The sequence below is a fragment of the Callospermophilus lateralis genome, unplaced genomic scaffold (assembly GCF_048772815.1).
Source record: "Callospermophilus lateralis isolate mCalLat2 unplaced genomic scaffold, mCalLat2.hap1 Scaffold_148, whole genome shotgun sequence".
NCBI lineage: Eukaryota > Metazoa > Chordata > Mammalia > Rodentia > Sciuridae > Callospermophilus > Callospermophilus lateralis.
The window spans coordinates 2,768,129-2,788,678 of NW_027512614.1; the positions used below are offsets into that span (position 1 = coordinate 2,768,129).

Here is a 20,550-nt window from a genome sequence, read left to right on the forward strand (position 1 = left end):
TAAGAAGAAATGAGCTGGCAAGCCATGAAGGACAAGGCATGGAGGAATCTTAAATGCCTGTAATTAAGTGAAGGATGCCAATCTGAAAAGACTAGATAGTACATGATTCCAACTGCATGATGTAGTTGCCAGGGGTTAGAGGGATGAACAGGCAATTTTGTGAGCCAGGAAATGATCAGTACATATTGAAATTGGTGTGTAAATAAAAGATTTCCTGCTGTGCTCTGAAAAGAAAGCTGTCCAATGGATATCTGAAACAGATGAGATGGAAATCTGATCTACGCAAATGTAAAATTCATTACTTGGTCTTTAGGAAAAACAAAAACATACCAAAAAAATTTATCCTCCCCCAAAAAAACCCAACAAAATAAATTTCTGTGTAGCTAAGGTTGTTTTAATGCAATAGGTATTTTGCTTTTGTTACTTTTGAAAGTAATTCTCTATTTCTAGATTTTTAAAAATCAGCTACCTATACAATCAGGCAATTTTGTGTGTGTGTATGTGTGTGTGTGTGCGTGCGTGTACATGAGAGTACATATGTGAATCTCTCTCTTTGGGGAGAAAAAGCTATTTTTTTCTTTCTTCTGTCTGAAAGAGCAATCTTGCATTTCTTTAGAGGTAGTATTAACTGTAGCATTTGGAGGACTCAGTTATAATGCTAAATACTCCCCTAGTATCCAAATCACTTAAAAGCAACTAGGGAGATTTTTGGTCTCTGAGAAATGAGAAGTTGGCGATAAGGTATTGTTTTTCAATCATCTGTCTAGTAAAACTTTAAAAAGAAAAATCAAGGAAAAACCCCTGTGCAGAAAAGAACACTGGGGAGCCACCACTCATGGGAGCAGGAATTGCAGAAGCTTTTCTGGAGAACAATTCAAAGCAGTCCTACCATCCTAACAATAGGAGCTAACCTGCACTGTTCTTAGAACCTTCTATATACCTCTGAATAAAACAGTATTATCTCCTCAGTTTCACAGATGAGAAATCTGAGCCAACAGAATTGATGATCAATAGCATATATGAGAATGAAATAGCTTCCAAAAGCTGGCTCTCCACTTTGGTCTTTAACAAAGAGTCTATTCGCATGTAACTCTAATCTGGCCCGGCAATTCTCTTCCTGAGTAGACACCTCCAGAACCCCAGAACTATCTACAAGGGTCAATAGCCTTCTTTCAAATACTATTAACTATTTTATCCTCATTTCTTATTCTAAAAATCCTCAGAATAATTTAAATTGAAATAAGATTGGTTCATTTACTTAACCTGAGATCAGATTTAAAACCACAGAGAAATCAGAGAAAAATTGAAATCTGACAATATATACCTGTTTTGTTTAATCTAAGAATCTTGAAATTTTAATGCTTCCTTTCCTGTTTCTCGTTAATCATTTACTTGTATTAAGAAAGTATTGTAGTTTATTTAGGCCTCATCAACTTCTTGTGTAAATGATTAACAGTCATATTATTTCTCTTTTGAGGGAAGTTTTTATCCTCCCTATTATGCTTTCTAATGGGTTGCTGTTGATACATAAATAAATAAACTATTACATTTTGCATAGTTACTTTGTACTGAACATGGTAGATAACTGAATTTTGATTAGTTTTTTAAATGTTATAGTTGATACTATTGGGTATGATACTAATATCATTATGTCCTCTAATAATTGTAATTTTGTTTCCTTATTTCAAAGGCTACCTTTTATTTATCTTTACACCTTATTAAATTCATGTAGACATCTCTAAATGACTTTATTCATGACATTGTAAAAATCCCTGTTTTATTGCTGAGTTAAGTAAAAGTATTTCTACTATTTTCCTTTAAAGATAATTTTGAAATAGAGAGAAAAGAATCTTCTTATACCTATTTTAACATGAACTTAAAGCTCAGTAATTGTTATTAATTTTACTGAATATCTGATAAGAAAATCATGAACTATTTTATGAGATATATCAATATAGACATATGTATATTTCCTGGGACAACTAGTAGCTTATGAAGGCCCTGTTCCTTTAATATAATGTTTTTCTGAACTGGTAAAATTTCACTTAGATTTTCATAATATATTCAGGGAATTTTTTACATTTACTGATTTATTTACTATCTTCCCAGGATATGTTCTCAAGAATATGCTAGCCTTACAAAGTCCATGGAAAAAAAATTAACTTTAACTTTTTTATGTTGTCAAAAAGTACACAATATAAACATTTGTCTGTTTCTTTAAAAGTTAAAAAAAGAATCAGTAAAATTATCTAGCTCTAGTGAATATGTAATTTTAATTTTTAATTTTTTTATTTACATATGACAGCGGAATGCATTACAATTCATATTACACATATAGAGCACAATTGTTCATATCTCTGGCTGTATGCAAAGTATATTCACACCAATTCACATCTTCATAAATGCACTTTGGATAATGATGTCCATCTCATTCCACCATCATTTTTAACCCCATGCCTCCTCCCTTCCCCTCTCATCCCTCTGCCCTATCTAGAGTTCATCTATTCCTCCTCTGCTACCCCTCCCTATCCCACCATGAATCAGTCTCTTTATATCAGAGAGAACATTAAGCATTTATTTTTGGGGGGATTAGCTAACTTAGCATTATCTTCTCTAAGTCCATCCATTTACCTGCAAATGCCATGATTTTATTCTCTTTTATTGCTGAGTAATATTCCATAGTGTATATATGCCACATTTTTTTAAATCCATTCGTCGTACTGAAGGGCATATAAGTTGGTTCCACAGTTTAGCTATTGTGAATCATGTTGCTATAAACATTGATGTGGCTGTGTCCCTGTAGTATGCTGTTTCTAAATCCTTTGGGTATAGACTGAGGAGAGGGATAACTGGGTCAAATGGTGGTTCCATTACCAGTTTTTATAAATGGGATGGATTCAAACTAAAAAGTTTCTTCTCAGCAAAACAAACAATTTGTGAAGTGAATAGAGAGACTACATCTTGGGAGCAAATCATTACCCCTTGCACATCAGACAGAGCACTAATCTCTAGGGTATATAAAGAACTCAAAAAGCTAAACACCCCGAAATCATTCAATCAATGAATGGGCCAAGGACCCAAACATACAACTCTCAGAAGATGATATACAATCAATCAACAAATATATGAAAAAAAATGCTCATCATCTCTAGCAATTAGAGAAATACAAATCAAAACTACTCTAAGGTTTCATCTCACTCCAGTCAAAATGGCAGCTGTTAAGAACACAAAGAACAGTAAGTGTTAGTGAAGATGTGGGGGGAAATGTACACTTATACACTGCTGGTGGGATTGCAAACTGGTGCAGCTACTCTGGAACGCAATTTGGAGATTATAATTTTAATTTTTAATAAACATTTATATTTTGATAATTTATATTTTCCCAGAAATTCTCCAACTAATTGGATCGTCACATATGAAACTTAAAACAGAAAATCCTCTGATCTAATGTTTCTTTCTTGTCTGTTATATTCTCTTTCTCACACCTAACTTTACTATTTTTCTTTGATTTTCCAAGATGTTATCTTGTGCTTTTTGAGATCATATCAATTCCATCTCCTTTCCATGCATTTGTTTCTTAATTTCTGTTACTCAAATTTTACAAAGGTGTAAAAAAATGAAAATGAATGTACATTGTCCTTTGGAAGGAAAAATTGTTCATGTGTATCTGTTGCTTCAATTAATGGTAGCATCAAATTGTCCTTTTTTAACATTGGGCCAATTGATCTTCTGGTGTTTGAAAGAAAAGCTCTCAAAATGTACACAAGAGTATTGTCTCTCATTATTTCTTCCCTTTGATCTTATCTACTTTAATGGTATATTATTTATGGCATTGTGGTTTCTGATTATTATAACTTCATGGTATGGAAAAATATTTTCAAAATACATTTATTCTCTTTCTGCCCTTTAGGTTTGCCATGCATTATTCTTTGTTTGAAATTAGCATTCATTTCTCTCTTTTGTTGCATTTGCCTGATAAATATTTGCACATCTCTTCATTTACAGTTTTTTCTTGATAGTCTGATTTTTATTGTAACTCTGCTGTTTTTATGGGTCTTAGTATAATACATTACACAGTGCTTGGTTTGTCTCTTGCTTATCTTGTTGTAAATTCAAATTTGTTTTACAGGGTTTCCACTAGGGGTGGATATGGACCATTCATGTTAATAAATACCATAAATGAGAAACATAGTCCTGGGAAAACAACTCAAAGCAGGGACTGAGTCTCTGCATATGTGGTTGAGAAAATGCTGAGATAGGGAAGTGTTTTTACATTTGCTGTTTCTGCCTGGAATTGGGGAACCCTGATCTTCACCTGAGAAGCAGTATGGGAGGTAATGTGCTTTGTGGAAGTGTCTGTAACATGAATAATAACAGCATCTCTGGTAAATCCAATTTTGTGGGCTGATTACTGGGAACATTTTCTTAACGATCTTTCTAGATCAGCTAACACCTTTAACTTGGACAAGATATAAAACTTACAGTATGACTAAGGGATATATTGAAAAACTCAAAGTGACACAAAAGTGCCACAGATGCATATTTAAAATCTATAAGTGATCTTTTACCTGGTTTTGTATAGTAAAGAATGGCTGGTTTTAAAATTTAAGTTCTTGCACACAAACAGTTCAAGCCAAAGTGACCACATTGTATTATCACACACCATTTATCATCTTCAAAGATATTCCTCTCTACAACTGAGAGCTAGGAAATACTTCAAGCATCAAGCTTGCGGGTAGCTGCTATAACTGGAGTGAGACTGTGTTGCCTGTGGAAATCAATCAAATTGAAGTGAGCCAGTTAAGTGAATGGCGGATTGTCACTGCTAAAATTCTTACTACTTCAAGTGACTTCTTTCCACACACATTTTAATTCATCACAGAACCAATCCCACAAGTGTTGGGAAAAGCACACAGCATGGATTCTGACATTCTTCATTGCTAATGCACCTACACAATCCAAGGATTCTCAGAGCATACACAGTGAACTCCTCGTGTGTTTGGGTTTGAATGCTTTTATCCCACAGTGAGCTCCTATCACAAAAAGAATCTTATACCTAGAATTTAGCTGATTAAGCACATCAAAAATATCTTTGAATATCCCTGAATTCAGACTTCAATTGCCAGGTCCCAGGTGTTTAGATACCAGCCAATGATGCTCTTCTATTTCTCTTAAACTTTGGACAATTATTTCCCTTTTCCTACTTGTGGAAAATAAGCTGTATTTAAAGTAGGAAAAGAAAGATGTTACATAGGTGTAAATAACAGAATCTCTTTTTCTCCCCCCACCCCCTGCAGACTGAGTGCATACAATGGCTGGTTAAATATAGGATACCACCAAATCCGTATTGCTTGACCTGAGTCTCTTATTCCACTTTGCAAATGGCAGACCAACTGCACATGTGCTAATATATACATTCTCTGCATAGAGAATGCTATAGGGACATATGTAGATATTGACAAACAGGAGAGAAAGTTACATTCCAGAGACCAGTGTGTACCAGATCTCAGAAAGGAGAGAGCAAGGCAAATGCAAACACTAATGTGAAGAGAGATCAGATAATAAGGAACATAGACTCAGGAGATCCGCTCACCCACAGGCATCTTTGAGTAGGCAACAGTGCTCTAGAACTCTGGTGCCTCTGAACACGAATCCCACTTCTTGAATCACCCACACCACACCTTTAAAGACACGCTTAGCACACAGTCCCCCTTAAGTGGAAGCCTTTGGCTGCTGATTTAATTAAAGGACTTCAGCATGTCCCATGGGCACAGTCTGAAGCACTTCTTTGGACATAGACTTCTCCTTTGTGCCAATTTTCTACAGATACTTGGTTTAATAAGCTTTTCTGAATATGTAATTCTGACCTTGCAGAAACCTGTGACCAGTATTGTCAAACTCCTTTGGCACAAAGCACAAGCCTAACTAATATATCTGGTCTAAATTATTGGAGCTTTATGAATTTATAAATTATTTTCCCTAAAAGATATGTGCTTCCAAAAATGAATAAGTAATGAATACCTAGTATAGTCCCAAAGACAACTGACTGAATTGGTTCAAAGTGGGAGATTTTCTATAACCTAAACCACTCCTCCATTTCAAAAACTTGGCTCTTACTATCCACCTGTCTGGGTAACTTCTTCACTCAACAGCTTCTTTGATCACATTTTACTATTTTGGAAAACAAGGAATATATCTATGAACATACTGGGAAATAAAGGCAAGCAGACTATCTAGGGATTAATGTGCACGCTGCAATGAATACAGAATCAGAGGGCGAGAGCTGTTATATAATTCCCTTCTCATGCAATAGAAAACAGATTTACTTAATTGCTTGTGCTTAAGGGCAATGTCATCTTGCATGGCTTACTGTTTTATACTGATGGGAGAATATTAAGTTACTAATGGCACAAGTCTATAAAAAAAATTCATAGGCCATGAACTAGCATGTTATAGAAGGAACAGAATTGGCAAGCAATGGCACTAATTTATGAAATTCCACGTTTCGGATGCTTGACTCTTCACAGAGATGATTTTATGCTTTCTGCAAAGCCCATCAGTGCCATGTAAATCAGGAGAGTTAAATTACATTATCAACCCCAATGTTCTTAACTACAAGTTCCTCTTCTAGAGAGCAACTATCGAGTTCAGCCTTTGAGCCTCTCTTTGTGGCTGTGGGGTGCATGTTACAGACAAACTGCTTGGGATATTCAGTCTTGCAATACACATTTATTCAGCATTAAATAAGACAGAGAGTGCCATATTGGTTGGAATATTACCAACAGCTTTGAATCCAGCTGATAAATCTAAAGCATAATCATCTACATTATATGGCAAAATTAATTAATATTTCAAACTGAATTTTTTAAAAAGAATTAGCTATTGATGGACACAATACCTTTATTTTATTTATTTATTTTTATGCAGTGCTGAGGATCAAACCCAGGGCCTCACATATGCCAGGCAAGGGCTCCACCACTGAGCCACACCCTTGGCCCCTCAAACTGAATTCTTGATTTAAGATTAAGTTAGGAGAACAGCTGGGCTAGAGAAGAAGCCTTTCCCACCCTGAGTAAAGGACCCTCAGGGGAGTGACATGTGAATATTTTACCCCTCCCACACCTTCCATCCAAGAAGGAGAAATTGCAAAAGACTCTATGGAGCAGCAAGTCAGCTGAAAATATTGGCACAAGCCTTTTCCTGTTGTGATAAAAAAAAACCAGTCACAATTTTTAAAAGTGGGAGGCTAAGGGACTATACCAATTAAGAATGTTCTCCAAAGCTTTGATTCAGTGAGAACAATTAGAAAACTAATACTTATAAAACCAAATAAAGAAAAAAAAAGAAAAAGAAAACAAAAATGGTACTGCAATTGTACATAATTCTAGGTAGATGTCTAATATCTCAGTTTTCCATTTTCTTTTAAAAATTTTCTCTTTTTAATACTGATATCCAGGAATTGCCTTAGCAAAACCCCAAAGTGGATGGCTTAAAGCAACAGATTATGTCGTCTCATGGTCGTGGCAGCCAGAGGTCTGAAATGTGGGTGCTGGTATGGCCCTGCTCCCTCCAGAACCTGTAATTCTGATTTCTTCCTTGCCTGTTCTGGCTTCTGGTGCCCCAGGTACTTCTGGGTCTGTGCAGAATAACTACACTTCTGACTCCTCCATGTTCTTATGACCTTCTTTCCCCTGTGTGTCTGCATCTCTCTGTGCCTCTGTCTACAGAGCCTTCTTTTTATAAGGACACCAGTTACTCAGGAAGACCTCAGATTGATTTTACTAGATTATTTTTGCAATAATCTCTTATTTCCAAATAAGGGTCATATTATGAGGCATTGGGCATTAGGAGTTTAAAACATATGAGAGAGGACTCCCTCAAATTCCTAGCATCATCATTAAAACTGTGTAAGATCCTGATACGTTAATATACCTGTATAGGCATATACATATATTTAATAAGGTGTTGCCACATGAATGTATTTGAATTGACCCTGATATGGCTTTCTTCTTCAGGGGATGCCTACACGGTAAATGCCTAAGGACAAACCCAGGCTTGACATCTCCATACAGTAGGAAGTTTCCGAGTCAAGGCACTAAGATGGCAGGTTGGCTGGCCCTGCTATCCTAAAGTTACACACATGCAACCAGTCGATGGTCAGCCTTGGAGGCTCACCAACACTGAGCCATTATCCAAGTGTCAATTTTTCCTTGAGATCTGTGACTTTTATTCATTTATTTATTTTTAACATGGAACCCTCACCAGTGAGGAGGCAAAATGGAATGGAACCCTGAAGAAGACCCACAGATTTGGGCTTGAAGTTCCACCAGTAACCAGATAAGGGACTCTAACAAAGTTTTTGTACTTTTCAAGTCCTCAATTTGTACACCTGTACAATGAAGAGTCTTATGCTGTTGTCCAGAACAGCTACCAGGAACAGTGGGGTGAGGCATTCAGATAAAATACTTATCAAATGTAACTTACCCCCAGTTCATCATAATATGACCTGTTCAAAGTAAACACCTGTGTGAGAGTAATTTCCATGTCCTGGGATACTAACCACAACCTCTCATGAAGAATAGCATTTAGTATAAGTGCGACATGCATCAGTTTTAATTAAAATTACAGGTTAAAGTAAATGTGCTCAATTTCTGGTAATTACACAAACAAAATTAGATCAAAACAGAATTGAGACACCAGATTCACTCATTTAATATGCATTTCTAGAGCATCACCTATGGGCCTGATGTTTTTTTTTTTTTTTTAAAGGCCAGGTGTTACAGACTTGAGCAATAGGAAAAAGGATGACAAAAATATCATGACTTACCCCACCGACTTTCTCAAAGTGAGATCCATCTTTCTTAAAATCTGTGAGGGCCTCTTTGAAATACCAAGTGAACATAATGTCTAACAGCGGATCGTGTTGTGCCTGGCAGGGCAAAATGACGCTTTCACCCACAGAAACGTCCATGTTAGATGGCGCCAGCGTTATCCTAGTTGGTTCTATTAGGGAGATAATTCATAAGTAAAACTTTAGCATTTCTGTTGTGATGAAAGCAATTTGTACAGGCAAATTCTTCATCCACCCTATAGTGTGTGAGCTTTTATATGCTTAGGTATACACACACATCTATGCAATGAAAAGCCTCCATGGTTAAAATAGATGTTTTAATGCAGTCCTATAATACATTTCATGGGATCCACCAAATTTTTTTAAAATAATTAGCATATCTGAGTCAACAGATTACAAAAGTTTAAGATGAAAGTCACCAGTAAGCAAGAGTTATAATAAGACTGAAAAATCCATTTCAACTTAGTTTTATGGTTTTGTGAAATATAGTGGGAGAAACAGAAACTACTGTGTTTTCACCAACTTTCAATGACCAAAAAACACATTAACATCAAAATTCAAATAGACTCAAACCTTTGATGTGTACGTGGATATGAAAAGCTCAGAATAAGCTTAGAGATGCTTAGAATAAGCGCAATGGGAGGGCACTCTGCTAAAATGTTAACTGATGTCATTTTTTTCCCTAGTGGAAATGTCTGTGGCACATTCTGCCTGCCCTTACCATGAACCTTTTATCTTTTCTGAATTAAATTTCCTTGCTCCAATTTTCCCAGTGCCATTCCCCTTGATGTTACACCATGTGGCAGAAAATGTCTTCAAAAGTCACTTGCATATGTGGTCTGTACTTTCTTGATTAAATAGCCTCTTTAACCCAGTAGTTGGGCATAGGTCTCCCTGACTAACCTGTTCTCATCAAGGTCCCCTGCTATGAGACCCAATGATAAAGTCTTGGTCTCATTCTTTGAGCCTCTAAGCTCTGTCACACTTGATCACTGGTTCTCCCTCGTACTCTTTCCTCAAATGGTTTTTGGGACATCATGCTCCTGCAGTATTATTTACTGTCCTGGTCATTCCTTTTCTCTATCTCTCTTTAAGGTCTCACTTCTGCTACTATATTTCTTAATGTACAATGAATGTGTCAAGCTCAGTCCTTTTTAAAATTCTTTTTAAGGTGATCTAAGATGGTGTCTTGGCTTCAAGTCCTCATCTATATGCCAACAACTGTGAAAGGTATCTCTTCATCTTTGATTTACACAAGTCCAAGGTCATCTATCCAACCACCTACTCACTGTCTCCACTTAGGTGTTAGTCACCATTAGTTCCCATAAAGTACATTGTAGGATTAAATTCTTAACTCTTTTGAATTAAGGCAGAGCAGAGTACAATGCTTTGGCTGATGAAATGTATGTAAGAGTTACATGTAGCAGTGACAGGCAGAATTCTGCAGGAACTAATAGGTAATGTGATGTGTCTCCTTCCTGTTCTGTGGTGACGTGCACTGTCCCAGATGGTGGAGACACTGGGGGTCTTTGTTCCTGAATTAGGAAGCAAAGCTGACTCTGAGGACTTGCAGTATGCATGAAAAGTGAAGCCAGGCTATTTTAATCCACTAAGATTTTGGCAAATCTCTGATCTGCTTTACAGGGAAAGATCCTAACGATATTCTAAACATCCAAACTATGCTCATGCTCTTCTTTCACCCCAAAGCTTTGAAACCCACAGCCTGAGCAATCTCAGCTCTTCTGCCATTTTTTTATTTGTTCACCACACACCCTGCAGTTCCTCCTGACTCCTTTCTGAGACCTCAAATCCAAATTGTAAACACCTTATCCTTCAGAATATATGCAGAATCTTATCCCATTCCATTAGCTCCTCAGCTGCCAATCTCACTTGGATCATCATCACTTCCTGTTGGTTAACAGTCATGGGCTCCTGAGACTTTGAAAAACAGCTAGAGTCACCCTTTCACATCATCTTATTTCTCTGCTGAAAACCTTGCAGTAGTTCCACTTTTCAATTCAAGTGAAAACTGAAGTCTTAGCAAGATCTACAATTGGTCCACATAACTGCACCCTAGAAATCTCCTGGTAAACTCCTTTATCTCCCTGGAGTCTTTGTACCAAAATTTCCATCTCACTTATCTTGATTCATACTCTAACTCATATTTCTTCATATAGTCTCTTTACTTTCTCAATTGTTTGCAATATACTTCCTTCTAATGATCTCCTTATTTCTTCTTCCTAATTTTCATTTCTCTATCTTGGGCAGAATGTAAAAAGAATGACTAAAGATTCTGTTTCAATGTTTTCACTGATCCAGCTCAAACAATGGGTACATAATAGGTGCTCGTTTTTTTTTTTCCCCTGAATGGATAAATGAACAAAATTAACCCAAAACTTAAATCTTATCGATATCAACAGTTATTTGATGAGCTTGAACATCTCCAGAAAAGACCAATTTTAATGAAAAAGAGAACACACTTAGAAGATCTGACCCAATAGGAGAACATAAAATAAAAGATTATCAGCATATGCCATTTTCCCATCATCCCAGCACAGTAGTAGCCAAGTACCCCACCATGTCCACTGTGCTGTGCTATAGAAGTATACAGTGTCATGTTCTTGACCATCACTTGTTAGAAACACAAGCACAAACACAATGTTACTCACAATGTACCACATTTTGTGGAAAACACATGCCCAGTTTCTTTAACCATAATAATAATATATGTCATGAAACGCATCTCTGATAAACCCATCTTGACGAAACACACGCACCTGTGACTACCAAGTGTGTTGTCCCATTGGCTTTCCCAAACTGGTTTTCTGCTGTGCAGGTATAGGTTCCTGAGTCAGCCTTTGTCACATTGTGTATTTTGAGTCCTCCATCTTTTAAAAAAGAAAATCTAAAGGAAAAGTACATTTGATCAATAAATGTGTAATAGTAACTTTTTTTTTCAAAAAATAAATAGCAATTTTTTTTCAGAATTTATTATCTTATGCTAATACTATAAAGGTCTGATAAACTAAGCCATGGCCTTTTAGGAATAAAGAAAATGAAAAGAAAACATGCATAGATACACAGAGTTGAATAAGAAAAGATGCTCTACCAAATTGAACTTTGCATGATGTTTTTATGCAGCACTACTAAACAGCATTACTTAACATTGCACCTAATTTGTAAATGCCTTTATCAAATAAGTGTGAAATGTTTTCCAAAAATATATATTGTTGTAGATTACTCATGGGGTAACCTTGTAAGTTTTCAGAAAATAAAAAGCAGACATGTCATCATTTCCCTTAAATTTGAAAAAAATATATGGAAACCAAGAAACCTGCTTGTCTTTCATTATGAACTAGGAAAGTCACAGTTGACTTAATAAAAATTCAAGTTTTGTAAAAAATAAAAATTGTGTGGTCACCTATGAGCTATTGTAAAGATTCTGAAAACTTTGATTAATATTACTTTTAAGTTTTTGAGCATCCATTTGAAATACTTAAAGCTTTAGCATCTTACTAATTGATCAAGGAAATATTATAAGTGTCTTATATGCAACAGGCACTCGGGAAGTCGCTGGGGTTTTTTACCTATAGATAAAAAGTCTCCATCTTTGTGGAAATAACAGTCTACTAGAATCGCAGATATTAAGCCACTAAGTAAACGTGAAAATTTCAGAGATTTGAGAAGTATTCTGAAGGAGAGAGAGAGGGTGAAGGAGAATTACTTTATGTGAGCTTCCAAGGTAGGGGGTTTCAGAAGTCCTCTTAGAAGGGGAGTCACTTGCACCAAGAAAGAACAAGATAGGATTATCATCTCTCATCCGTCTGATCCTTGTACCTTTGTTGCCCAAGTTGTCTACTCATGATCATATTCTCTCTCTTTGAATTCCTAAAATCATTATATCTATACTATCTACTGACAACTGAGAAGGGCTTTTATCTTTTGTGATTCATATTCTTAATGCATGAGTGTTGCATTTATGCAAATGGATGGCAAACTTCTTAAAAGCTTTGGAGCCCCAGTGTCAGAATGGTTAATACATGTTTCCACTTTTTGGGCCACCCATAGAAGAGCTAGGTAAGATGACAAGGATATTAGAATAGAATGGAGGATATCAACTCAGGCTTTAAATATTATCTTATTTGTTGCAAGATTTTTAGATGTGTAACATCTTTATAACTACAGAGTCACAAAAAAGTCACTGTGAGTAGAGTTTATGTATCAAATAATATAGGCAGCATTGATTTTGTATGGTTTTTTAATAGCCTGGTGATTTACTTTCATTTGCATCCTCCTACCTTTTCTCAAGTAAAGAGGTCCAGGGAAAATTAGCACCAGTACACAGGAGCTGTTCATGATCCTGGATCCTGAGGAGAGCTATCCATGAATGTTTGCTAGTCATGTGTTATTTTTCTTAACTATATCAAGGTAGGTTAAAAACAAGAGTTTGGGATATTTGGCCTACTAAGAAAATCAAGGAACAAGAATATTGTATTTCAAATTGGGGAAATTTCATTAAAAAATTTTAAAAATTCCAAGAATTTTTCTAGGAATCAATAAAAAAGCACATTGTATTTGATTTCCTTCATGAACTGTGACTATTTGTTTAGTATAAAATAAAAGCCCATTTTTGTCTCAAAAAGGTAATCAAAGAACTTTACAAAAAATATCTTTATATCTTAGTCTCCCAGAGAGCAAAGACTTTTTTAAATTAGTATGCAATAATAACTGAATTCCCTGCAGAGTAGAAAGATGTATGAAAATTTAAGATATGAAAGTATAGATCAGGAATTTTGAGAACCGTGGGGAGTAAACTTAAGTATAAATCATGCCTCTCTCCCTCCACCTGCCCAATCCTTGCTGAGACTTTCCTCTCTAGTACCTCATTGACTGTAGGAAGAAGACTATATCCTCAATCTGAAAACCTAGAAATCACTTACCTAAAGCAAAGATAAAATTCCTAATTACTATTACTATTAAAGAAAAGGCCAACATAGAGGGAGAGGTAAAGGATAAATTGAGAAACTAATTGAGGAAAAGAGAGTGATGGGATATCTGATCGAGAAACTCCTTGGAAGAAAGAGAAACTATAATCAAGGACACTGCTCCCAGCACATTCTAGTTGCTGATCCCATCAGTAAAATCTGGGGGCCATGACACACAAAGAGAATATCACTTGATCCAAAACACTGCTCTCCAAATGTCACCCATGAAAAGAAAATGAAGATTTTCTGGAGACTTTAACTATGTAAAGAAAGGAAGCTGGCCAATGATATCAGAAGGTTAGGAAGACATTTAAATGGCAGAGGCAAACTCATCTGGTTTGAATGACAGGAAGGGGACAGAACTGGAAACTCGATGAATTAGTAAGCTTTCAAACAAAGACAAAAAAAAAATGCCTCCTGTTGACTGATCAGATGTTGAGCTTTCATTTATAGCTTCTGATCTTCATATCACAAAAGTAAGATAGGTAATTCCAGTTATCTCTTCATGTTATGAATTAGTAAATTTCCACTAAAAATAAGAAATTATTTGGAATATTTGGAGAACAAGAAGTCCTTCATCGTATTAACTCAAGTTAAAATTGGGTAAATCTGTCTTCATGGCCATGTTGACATGAGGCACAACTTCACAGGCCAGAACTAACATCTTAGGAATCACTGGAGGACTTGAAAACACACATAATGACTCTCAAAGAATGTAAACTCTGTGTGTATCATAAAAATTGAGCTAATTGGTTATTTTCTTCCTAAATTGCTTCTTCCAGTAAGTTCTAAAAGGCCCACAGGGCATTTTGCACAACATAAAAATAAACAATATTCAGTAAATGGATGAAGTAATTGTTTCTCAACAGAAAACCTTCAATAAGCCAAGCTTCCCTACAGAGATTTGAAGTGAAAATTTTATACCACTTCACTATAAATGAAATTGCTCTCTAAGCTTTCTGGGAACAGGTTTTTCTGCAAACAGAGCTGAAAATATAGATAACAATGAGAGACTCTAGTCTTGGCACAGAAGGTTAAATAAAGATTTCTGAGATTAACATTCAGAAACATGGTATTCCAGTTTGCTTTGAGTAATGGGCAATTTAAATCACTGTGGCATTTTAACTTCTTGATCAGTTTCATAATATACCTTTATGTGTAATTTTTATTGGCCTTTTCTGTTGTAGCAAGAGGTTAATTATTTCCCTTAACTTTATGCAGTCTGCAGATGGTTTGGGATAAGTCAACGTAATTACTCTGAGCTGCTCTAATGATCCATGCTATAATTCAGTGATGGCATTGAATTTATGACTTTTAAAAAACACTGTTTGCTCAGAAAGTATAATGTTGTCTAGGCAACGCTGACCTGTGCTTTAGGATGGCATTTAAGCATCCGTAATAACAGTGTGTTCCAGAACATGGAAAGTGTGGAGTGCTCCATATATAAAGCAGGGTGTTGAAGATACTGCTTTCCCTTTGCCTGTGTTCTGAATATGATGGCAACTTATTCAACTTGGATTTAACAAACACACTGCCACTCCTCCTTTACTCAGGAAGTGCACCTCAGCAGAGATGAGACCGCATAAAGTCGAACTGATTACTGCTGTACAGAAAATTGACAATGCTATTTTGTGTAGTGCCTTCTGAGCATGTATTCTAAGGGCTGTTTGCATACAATTAGTTCCAAGAGAAAAGCACTCACCATGCATATGCTAGATAATGACAGTCAAGGAAAGGAACTATGTATTGATGAAACGGAGACAAAATAAACACCAGAGAAAAAGACAGGGTATCTTCTCACCTACAGCTACTCTCACACCTACAAGTTTGGCAGAAGCACTGTCCCCCCTGCAGTTCAAAGATCACCTGCAGACAGTGTTTAGAAAAATAATACTAGACTTTCATTCTTTATGGTCTTTCATCTTATAAACCCAACAGTGTTTGTTTAGTGATCATTAGTCAGACAATCTACTAGGAAAAGAGAAGCGGAAGGGGAAAGAGTCAACTATTAATGATCATATCTTTGAGGAAGGTAGCAGTGAAATCAGAAGTGGCTCTGTGGTTTTGCCGGACACACATGTTCCATGGAGCAGGCACCTGAAGTCCTAGAGTAGATTGAGATTGGCTTCACTCTGCAGCTGGGGAAACACTGAATTGAGACCAACAGACATGCCTTCATATTCATAAGGATGGAACTAACAATAAAAGGTCATTTGCTTCACTTCAATTCAGTCTTTCTAAATGTATATTATCAGGTCAAATATATCTGGAGCTAAATGAATTTATATGAAAGTGACAAAAATTTTCTCTCTAGAGGACTCAAATCAGTAGGGAAAAAAAGGACCTTTAAAGAGGATTTCCAGTCTAAATGATTATATTCAACTGTGCACTTAATTCATTCATGAGGCCCAGGCAATAATTCATTTGAAATATTTGCATCTGTAAACAAAAGAATATCCAAAAATATCACAAATACTCAAATATTAAATGATAATACAAACAAATAAAAATCCCAGACAAATAAGATAAATGATGGTTTGATGGCTTATATATTGAAAGAAAACTTCAAAGAGTATAATAATTAAGACTCAGAGGTCCCCACCCTGGGCTCTCTTCTTCTCTGATCCCTGATTCAAATCAATGAAAACCAAAACCATCCACTTTATTGCTTATATTACAGATAAAGTGATGCAAACTGCTTCAGTGAGCAACCATGGGCTCCTGACACCTCCTCTCAGAATGTGGTAGACTGGACGTCATTGGCACTTGTGAAAAACCAGTGGTGCTACCCTTACAGGTAGGCCCAACTGTGTAATAAACAGAACAGCAGGACATGCACCCCCACCCAACTGGCAGATACCAAATAGAGAATAGGGAGGAGACCCATTATGCTAGGATCTTCCACAGAAATTCAGGAGCCAGACAATTCCCTACGAAAAAGTTGGAGAAAGACCCAGATGATACTCTAATGAGTGTCCTCCTCCTTAGAGAGTAGAAACCCTAGAAAGGAAGTCAATTCCAACAATAACACTGAAGTGCAAAAGACTTATGGTATGTGCATAGGAGGAATTTCATCAACTCAAAGGTTATAGAGGATGCTGAATTATTTTTGTGGACCCAAATTGATTTTTTTTGGGGGGAAGCAACATTGATCTTCCTTTGGAAAGTCTTAGTAGGGCTATAAATCATGGAAGCCTGTCTTATCCTAGCTGAGGGAAGTCTGGTGAGTTACTTTATTAGGCACCAGTTACCTGGAGAATTTGTTAAATTAGCAGTTGTTGGGTCTACTGTCAGATTAGGCTGGAGATGACCCAAGGATTTGCTTTTCTAATAATTCCCCAGTGTATCTGGTGGAGTTGAAGTGGGGACCACACTCTGAGAAGCAGTATTCTGCACTATGGTCATTGGACTATCCATCTTCAAACTATGTGTCAAAGTCAGGCTCTGTAACTTGTCTAATCATTCTGTTTAAAATCCTTCAGTCAATTCTTTGAAAGAGTTCATAAATTTCTAAAGGAAGCATGCTACCAAGAATTGGTATTTTGCACACACTGTTTTTTCCATAAACATTTATTTTCTCAACAAAAATAAATGGTACTGAAACAATCTTCTATGTAGGAAGGACAAGGCTTAATTATAAATTAAGGGCAACCAACAAGCACCTATCTTATTGTTCAGTTCTTGCAAGACAGAACAGTTGTGCCCCAATGCTCTAATTCCAAGGTTATCCTCCTTTATAGATATTCATCAATATTCAAGTCATCATTTGAAAATTCATTCAGCATTACTAACCATTCTAGGGTATAAAACTTGTTTTAGCACTTGAAGATTCTTGAGGTCACTCTCTGTAGAACAAATGCACACATGACAAGAGTTCTGATACAAGTGAGGATGGAGAAGATCTTCTACAATTCTCCAGGCATCAGGTTGGGACCTTGTGCTGGCAATTCAACTCACCCAATGATTCAGAAGTATGTTTGGAATTTTTGTCTTAGATCCTCCAGTGTTAGCCTTTCTAGAAGTGCCTTACAGAGAGACTTTTTTCCTATGATGACTGTTGCACATTTGAGAATTTGTTCCTTATAAATCATCTTGCCCAAAAATAGAGTGCTAATGTTGCATAACTCAAATACACAGGTCTAGACTCATACATCTGTCCACCCTATGGAGTTGGTTCCAATCTGTTTTCCCAGAGAAATCTCAAAAATTACAATCTGAACTTTCTGGATCCTCTTCCATGCAGAGAAGCACTAACAGCCTATTCAGTCACAGGTCCTGGGGAGTCACCACAATCTTAGTAAGAGGATAGAAACTTCAATACTAACCTAATTGACTTTTAAGCATTTGACTTTATATCTTCACAGCAGAACTTCCTATGATCTCCAAATTCTTGATGCTGAACATACACTTGAACTTATTAAAAATATGCACATTAAAAAAAATCACACAAAAGTAGCTAAAAGAAACATGACTCATAAACTCTTCCAGAGGCTTGAGTTTTCCCCCCCAGCTGCCTTTTCTCTTGCAGCCTTAGTGATTGAACCCAGTAGCTTGCATAAGCTAGGCAAATGCTCTGCCACAAAGATATGTCCCCAGTCCCTAGAATGTTTTTTTAAAACTGATAGTTCTCTCTGGACTGGGAGAAGAAAATTAATTGGTTCAATTTTGTTTTAAGGATGTTTTGCCTTTCTTGGTTCTCATGAGTATCCATTAGATTTGGATTCACATGTATGCATTTCTTGGTCTATTGAGAGTTGTATATCTCCTCATCAAATGGTTTTATTGCATTCTATGGATACTGTTTATTAATAAGCAGTATTTTTCTCCATTCATTTGTTGGCACAAAGTTCTGGGTCCAAATTGTGGACCTCCACTAAGGAGTACAACTGGTGGCACATATTCTATAAATGAACCTCACACATTCATTCTGTAGCACATTTCTAAACCTGTGGTATGAAACATGCTCTGCTATAAGCAATAAATATTCCCTGGTAAGGATTTTTGCTACCCTAATGTAACTCACATTTAAGTCAATTAGAAATCTGGAATATATTTCTCTCCAAATTTTCCTCTCAATGTTTGGTCTGTGTGTACTTTCACAAACGGTCTCAAATGCTTTGGAAAGAGACATGATACAAGTAATAACATAAATAAGAAGACACAGAGTGATTAAAACCAGGGGGAAGTAATAAAGAAATAATAAATATACTGAGGTATAAGAATTTCCAATTATCTAAATTAGAAAAACATAAATTTAAGTCAAACTTGAAAGTACTATGATTTTTCCAACTAAGTCAATTAATAAATACTGTGAAAAATTCAGTGCCTAACCATATCTTCACACTAAAATTAAAGGTATTTATTTGTCTGGCACTTAAATGTAAAAGGTCAGAAAATCAGCTCTTCATTTTTTAGAAACAGAATTTTTTATATATTCTACCTTAATATATAGACTTTTCCCCAGGATTTTAGATTTTAAAAGAGTCATATACTCTCATCTTCCCACAGAAACTGCCCTAGCAATGAAATCTGCATTAGGACAGAATTAGAAAATCCACAAATAAGATCACAAAGTAAAAAACAGGTCACAGAGCAAAATGATTTTTTTTAAAGTTTTGTAGGCAGTGAAAAGTTGACCTAAGTATACTAACTTGATAGAAATTTCATAAAAGATGAAAAATCAGAATATGGAAGCATCAGAATATGGAAGGCAGCAATCATCATGTCCACTCTACCTGATAACTTCCTTGTATAAAAATGCTATGGCAATTGTATCTTATACAACCATCTGAGCATCCATCTATCCATCCATCCACCTACCCACCCATCCACTCATCCATTTATCTACCATCCATCTGTCCACCATCTATCCACCCATCCATCCACACACCCAAACTTTCATCCACCCACCCATCTATCCACTCATCTATTCATTCATCATTTATTCACCCATCATCCATCCATCTATCATCCATCTACATATCCATTCACTTCTTCTGTGAAAGGCTTCCAGAAGGGGAAAAAATACTATAACTGAACTGTCCATATTTTAAATAGGAGATCTCAAGGATAGAAATCTATTTTAAAATCAATTTTACATATTTTGCAGGAACAGTTGAACAAATTAAATTAAAAAAAATTATAGATATGTTTAATACATGGCACATTGCTCAAGAGAGGATGAAAACCTTCAACAAGTATTGTTGAGTACTTATAAAGCACTACAAATTTTTGAAAACTATGAGTAAGAAATAGATCCTATTCTTTAGAGACTTCTATTCTAATGGCCAAGGGGATCCATGTAATTCATGCATAATTAAGTGTAATTATTACATATAAAAATTTACATCTAAGGAACATATTCATCCAGTTCTACCTCCCTAATATATCCTCTTCTTCATTTCTACTATCTAACTCTAAATATTCTCCAGTTACCCTGAGTTGTCTCCTAATCAGATTCATTGCTTTTCTCCTTTTTCTATTCAAACCACTCTCCACACTGCAGACAGAGTTATTTTTAATCAGATTATGTTACTCTTGCTTTCACAGCTTAAATGATTTCACATTCCATTTAAAATAAAATCTAACATTTTTGCCAAGTCTTCAACGACATTCATCTGTGGGATTTAATGTTTTTTTACTCCCCCCAATCCCATGACACTTCAGTGTCACTGCCCTTCCTCCTGATTAGTTTTCTATTAAAAAATTACTTCA

The 20,550-nt window shown here is 36.0% G+C and overlaps 1 protein-coding gene across 1 annotated transcript in view; it reads right to left on the reverse strand.

Annotated features, from left to right (window-relative positions):
* The window catches only part of LOC143387863 (contactin-3-like), a 79,497-nt gene that overhangs the window by 37,257 nt on the left and 21,690 nt on the right, over nucleotides 1-20,550 (reverse strand). The window contains exons 6-7 of the mRNA XM_077108127.1: nucleotides 11,629-11,756; nucleotides 8,828-9,003 (exon numbers count right to left, since the gene is read on the reverse strand). Of these exons, the coding sequence (XP_076964242.1) occupies nucleotides 8,828-9,003; nucleotides 11,629-11,756 (304 nt within the window). The remainder of the gene's footprint in view (nucleotides 1-8,827; nucleotides 9,004-11,628; nucleotides 11,757-20,550) is intronic.